This window comes from Pyrus communis, chromosome 4 (genome assembly GCF_041283825.1).
Source record: "Pyrus communis isolate YQ-2024b chromosome 4, ASM4128382v1, whole genome shotgun sequence".
NCBI lineage: Eukaryota > Viridiplantae > Streptophyta > Magnoliopsida > Rosales > Rosaceae > Pyrus > Pyrus communis.
Window position 1 is genome coordinate 3,033,587 of NC_142568.1, and position 6,585 is coordinate 3,040,171.

Sequence of the window (6,585 nt, forward strand, 5' to 3'; positions counted from 1 at the left end):
ACGGACCAATAGGATAAGAGAGTTTATAGGAATAGCGGGAGGCATAAGCTGACGTGTAATCGTGGATGATGCAGATTTAGCCAACAGGATCCTTTAGGTCAGAATTCCGGGAATCCAGAAATCGTGTATGTTCATCGTTCATCGTGCGACTAATTTTTGTCACGTACTGTTTGTGTTTAATTTTAAATAAAAATATTTAAAATAATTTCTAATCATACGATGTACGATAAACGAACACAATTCACAACTTTTCAGGATCCTTGTAAAAGATCCGGCGAGGATCTGGATTTCAGATTTAGAAATTGCTCATGTGATGTAATATTCCGATATATAATATAAAAACCCAATTGGAGAAAGATAATGCCATTTTTCTGGGTTTGGTGAATGGCATGGCCTCCCTTTTTAGTTTTTTAGGCGTTCATTTGGCAATTATTGAAGATGCTCTTATCCGAATAATGTAGACAGTGCTAGACGTTAGTCATTCTTGGAATACTCTCGAGGAAAGGTTTTTTAGTTTTTGGGTACACAGTCTAATAAGTGTAATAATTAATAAAAATTTGAAAATTTAACTAATTATATTATCGTACTTGGTGTACTATACCATATTTGCGACGCGCTGAAAAGTTTATTCATTCTTGCGTGAAGTGTACTCGCTCTTGGTCCCTATTTTGGGCCTTGAATTTAGTGTCTCAAGGGTGGCTTGGGAATTTCAATAAAAATTGTGAGCTATCTAGCCACCGGTTCTTTGGCCTTTTGCTACTGAAGAGTGTGAGGGTTAGTTTGGTATTGCTGTGTTTTAAAAAAAAATTAATTTTGCTGTGTTGTAAAAATAATCAGCTGTAAAATAAAACAGTTGAATGTTTGTAAACTTTTATTGTAAAAGTACTTTCAACAAAAAAAAAAAAAAATTTCAAATGTTTGGTAAACTTTATGTAAAACTGGTATGATTATAGTAAATGACTAAAATGGTAAAATATTAAATATGATATCATAATTTATTTTATTTTTTTATTTGTAGTTTCATCTTCAATCTTCATCATTTTCGGGTCACAGCTCAAGATCCAAATCCATCCCCTCCAACCCTCTGTTTTCTCCCCTTCCCAATCACCAAAATCTCCGGCGGACTTCACAGCTCAAGATCCAAATCCCTCCCCTCCAACCCCCTGTTCTTTCCCCTTCCCAATCACCAAAATCGTCGACGGATTTTAGCACGAAGACGGAGAATTCTCATCTGGGTTCTTTTTCCTCTGTCTTATCTCAGTCGCTAGAGAAGAAATTGATGTTCGAATCCACGTGCTCCGGGCTCGAGACGATGAATTCAACCTAGGTTTTCAGTTTTCAGTTTTCAGTTTTCACGAGTTGTCTCTCTGTGTCAGTGAATGGAGCTCTCTGAATTCGATCGTGTCAGTGAAATGGAGTTCTCTGAATTCAACCTTGGTAATCAACAATCATTCCTTCATCCCGTATATCTTCAGCTTGCATTAAGTGCCGGACTCGACTCGCTGAGGGACCTCGTCCGCTCGAACAATCGGATTCAATGATCTGATACGATGAGGGAAGTGAGAAGGAGAAAGAGGGTATAATTGGGTTTAAGAAAGTTTCATTAAACTTTACTGTTCATCTGCCTACTTTGAAAAAACAAAAAGAAAAACTGGTTTTGAGAAGCAACAAAATGCTGCTTCCATTTTTCTGCTTATTTTGGCTGGAACTTTCAAAAAAAGCACTTATTTTTATATTTATCAAACACATTTTCCACCCCAACTTTTTTTCATAGCTACTTGTTTTATAATTTCAACTTTGCCAAACTGGTACTGAAGGTGTGACTTCCTAGCAGTAAAATAACCTTCTTATTTGCATTTTTATCACTTTTTTTTCTTGTTAAAAATGCGTCTAAAGCAAGAATAGGCACAAGATCCACGTTGATGCTTCTTGCCGTCTTGCTTCTATATTAGCTTTCGATGCACTTCTTCTATGATGGGTTACCATCAACCGGGGAAGCAAAAGAATCGGAAAATTTTATTTGAACCCACATAACTTCTTTCTACACCTAATTTAAACTATAAATGAAAATTATATTTTTTTAACCTATTGCATAATTATCATTAAGTACAAGATGAAATTAACATTAAAATTAAAATTTATCAATAAATCCACCCTTAATAATCAAACCCTATCACAATTTTTACAAAACACTACCAATACTGACAGTAAACATAGACAAAAACACTAAAAATGACCTTCAAATGGTGGTCCATAAAGGATCTGAACTATTGAGCAAGTCGAAAGCCGAGCTGATCGATTTCACGAGCCATGCAGATTTGATGTCCCAAAACCAGGCCACTATATAATATACTGGGTGATCAAAGGATAAGTTGAAGAGAGAGTTCTTAGTGAATGTTGTAGAGAAATGCATGCAACATTTTTGGATCATGGCTATGTGGTCTCGAGGAGAAGCAATTCAATCCGGCCTCTTGAGCTTCGAATTGTGGAGAAGGGAACTTTCAAGAAAATTTTGGAATAATTCAAGTGAAAAATTGATCAGGTTTTCAAATTATTAACATTCAATAAGCCAATAATATGTAGAACATTTTTATATGTACCCAAATTCAAGCTAGTTAGCTATAAGGGGATTTTTATTTTTTATTTATTTTTTCTGTTAGAGCCAATTTAATTTGAGATTTTATTTTATAAATGGGTGTCAAGATAATTTTACACTTTGAATTGGGTTTGGAAGGGTAGTTTAGGTAATAAATTTGGGTTTAAAGAGATATTAATTCTTTAAATGCAAATAATATGGGTGTAGAGAATAAGTTGGGTGTAGAAAGAGGTTACATGGGTTTAAATAAAATTTCTCGTATGTAATTTACCTTTAGTGTAATTACACATAATGTACTGCTTCGTATTTTGGCACACTGAAAACTCTTAGCCCAGAAAATTTAGGTTTAAACCCAGAAACAGATTTTTTGCTATAACTATTCTGGCCTAAATTTTTTAGTCCAAGGTTATTAAAGACTAAATTTAGGCTAATTTTAAAAAAAAAATTACATATACTATCTTAATTTAATTTTATACATTTTAACCTAAAAATATTTAGATTCCGATAAATATTGAAAAATCACTAAATTTGAGTGAATTTTGAGTTAAATAAAAAAAAATTTCATTATTTTAGCCGTTGGATTTAAATTTGGGTTATTAGATCTTTTTTTATACTATTGAATTTGATCATGTTAGATATCAGCCGTTGGATTCAATGAAATTATGACATAAAACACAAAAAAACAATTATAAATCTGAACCGTTGGTCCATTTAAATTTGTGTCAATGGATTAAGCAAAAGAGCCGTTAGGCTCCCTCTTCTTGCAGACAAGTGGCCGACATGGCCACATGGGTGGGGTTTGAACCTGCTAGGTGAGGCGCGTGCCGCGTGTCCTTGTTTGGTGGGTGAGCTACAATTTCCGTTTCTCACTTTCACACGTGGGATCCACCACTAATTTTGGGTTAAATCTTGGGAGAAATTTGAGTTTTTTGTGAGTCCTAACACTTAATCCCATTTTAGCAGAAGGATTGGAATGAATGGGGGGAATAAAAGGGACAATTTGACACTTACTCTAAGAGTTGGAGTTGGTCTTAGAGAACGACCTCTCGCACATTGGCATGCCCTTATCATCTACAAGCTTCAAGTGAACCCTATTAGTGGGTATTATAATAGAATGGCAATTTAGACATTTTCCAATAAAAAGAATATTGATAAAGCAAACGATATTATCTACACTAAGAGGAGGGAGATAACTAAGCCTCACAATAATGTAGTTCAAATTCATCTTTAGCAAGAATCGAACTAAGACATCTTACTTATAAATAAAGAGGAAAATCATTAAACTGTAGTACTAAATGATAAAACAAATCATTTTAACAATAGTATATTTTTATTTTTACTTTAGATAGCATGTTTTGATTGTAAATATCATTTTCTTTTTGGCAAAGTAAATTTTTTTTTTCTTGGGTTACAATCTTAAAGGAGGGAATCTTTTTTTTGTTTTGTTTTTTTTTCGAGTGACCTCTACTTTTATAATGAAACATGATTTAAGTCGCTGTAATCTGAATACATTGAAAAAATCTCATCCAAATGGGCTATATGCCTTTCCACTCGACAATATTATTGACTGTGACGGTGAATTTTGGGTCTCTATCACATCACACATCAATATGTCACGTGATGAGAAAAACGATAAATATATGTTTATAAATGTTTATTGATGAACTTTTAGTATTAAACTTAAAAGTGAGTGACCATGCATTTTCGAACATTTTGAGTTATATGACGACGGTTTTGAGAAGCAAATTTTTTCTTATTTCCTAGTAGTTAGAGGGTGGTAAAAATAGGAACTCAACTATAGAAGTGGAGCGGTAGAAATCTTACGAATTTATCATATTAGCTGTGCACATTTCTAAAGAACAATTGTGAAATTATTCAAATTGAAATCTTAGATCATCATATATTTATCGATGCAGTGCATTTGATTTCGTTAGACTTCAAACATTTGAAATAAAATTCGTATATAAGTTGAGTTGCCAACATGATTTTTAATCTCCTTGTGTTCATCTTTGAATATATGCAAATATATATTGATGCCACATTGCATCCAGTCATTTTCTTAAGAGGAATATTCAATTTAATGTCTTCAAGCATTTGCTGGTTGGAGAGTTGTACATGTAACAAGTTTTCTTTTGCAACTTTTATCCCAAACATCGTGGCATTATCACATTGGGTTCTACAACATGGTTGCGATTTCATTGCAATGATGCAGTTCGCATATCAAATTTTTTCTGGCTTGCAACTGGTTATATATGTATATTTATGTCATCATGTGATGCACCATGATGTAGAACACAGTGTGATAATGCCATGGTGGTAAGGGAAAAAGTTGGGAAGTGGAGTACTGTACTTTTGTCGTTTACGTGTCTGACGATAAAACCTGAGTATAAGAACATGTTCTGCTCTTTTTGGGTTCAAAATGAAGTTACTGTATGAAAATTGGATGTCTTATCCCATGATTTGCAATGGTTTCTGATGCCTAGCTATTTTATTTATTTGGCAGTATTGAGATCTATAAGCACCATAAAGAAGAACGGATTGCTCGCACTTAGGGAACAACTGCACCTGGTTTGCCTTATGTTGATCAAGCCATAACCAATGCTGGAAATTGGCTGATTGGAGGTGACCTAAAGGTTCTAAAACCTATAAAGTACAATGATGGCCTTGATAGCTTTCGATTGTCTCCTGCACAACTCCGTGAAGAATTCACAAAGCGTAATGATGAGGTTGTATTTGCGTTTCAGCTGCGAAATCCTGTCCACAATGGACATACTTTGCTGATGACTGATACCCGTCGTCGGCTTCTTGAGATGGGCTACAAAAACCCCATTCTATTGCTTCATTCATTGGGAGGCTATACAAAGGTAGATGACATTCCACTTAGTTGGCGAATGAAACAACATGAGAATGTATAGAAACTTTTTATTTGCTGAAAGCCCTAGCTAAATTGTGTGTTGCATGTCCTTAGCCAAATACTGATTCTGTTCGATATTGTTCTAATGTTTCCTCAGGTTCTTGAGGATGGTGTCCTTGATCCCGAGATGACTGTTGTTTCCATATTTCCCTCTCCTATGCACTACGATGTCCCAACTAAGGTGCAGTGGCATGCAAAGGCTAGGATCAATGCAGGGGCTGACTTTTACATTGTTGGTCAGGATCCTGCAGGTATGGGTCATCCAACTGAGAAGAAAGATATGTCTGATGCCGATTATGGAAAGAAAGTATTAAGCATGGCACCTGGACTAGAGCGACTTAACATCCTTCCTTTCAAGGTATGTAAATTATCTGGTAGTGATACTATTTGCCCTTCTTGTATGATATCTTCCGTTATCTAAGTTATTCTCTTGCAGGTTGCTGCTTATGATAAAACTCAAGGTAAAATGGAATTTTTTGATCCCTCGAGGCTTCAGGACTTCCTTTTTATATCTGGCACAAAGGTACGCGTTCTTTTGATGTTGTTTCCGACATGTTTTTTTTTCACTGTTCTAATTAGCAATTCAAAGTAGTATTTAAAGAAAAACACATTGAGTTTACGTGCATAATCCAAGTTTAGTTTATCTGAAAGACATTGCAAATTACTATGACAGATGCGAACGCTTGTAAGGAACAAAGAGAACCCTCCCGAAGGATTCATGTGCCCTAGCGGCTGGAAGATGCTAGTCGACTACTATGACAGTTTGGCTCTTGCAGACAACGGTAAAGTCCCAGAAACAGTTCCAGCTTCGGTGGAGTTGATATATCATATAGTACTTGCAATGGTTGGGAGATAGCTAATTTATTCTTCTTTGTGTGATCAAGATTATCTGATTAGTCTTATTCCTGTGATCAAGATTTCCTAAGATTCTTTCACCTTTTTCTAATAAAATCGTTTGAGGCACTGGTGCAGAGAAACGATACTCGCCTCAATTGTAATTAGCGCCGTGTGATTGCATCTTGCATCACTGCATTTGTGCACGCCCGTGGCGCATTGTATCATATATGGTTTTCTT

General features: G+C 35.2%; 1 protein-coding gene across 1 annotated transcript; it reads left to right on the top strand.

The window, feature by feature from the left end:
* The first annotated feature begins 5,166 nt into the window (after positions 1 to 5,166).
* On the top strand, positions 5,167 to 6,366 carry LOC148697304 (ATP sulfurylase 1, chloroplastic-like). The gene is made up of 4 exons (XM_088693201.1): positions 5,167 to 5,505; positions 5,608 to 5,868; positions 5,947 to 6,033; positions 6,184 to 6,366. The coding sequence occupies exons 1-4, from the start codon at positions 5,377 to 5,379 to the stop codon at positions 6,364 to 6,366; spliced, it is 660 nt and encodes a 219-aa protein (XP_088549327.1). The 5' UTR covers positions 5,167 to 5,376.
* Positions 6,367 to 6,585: the final 219 nt, after the last annotated feature.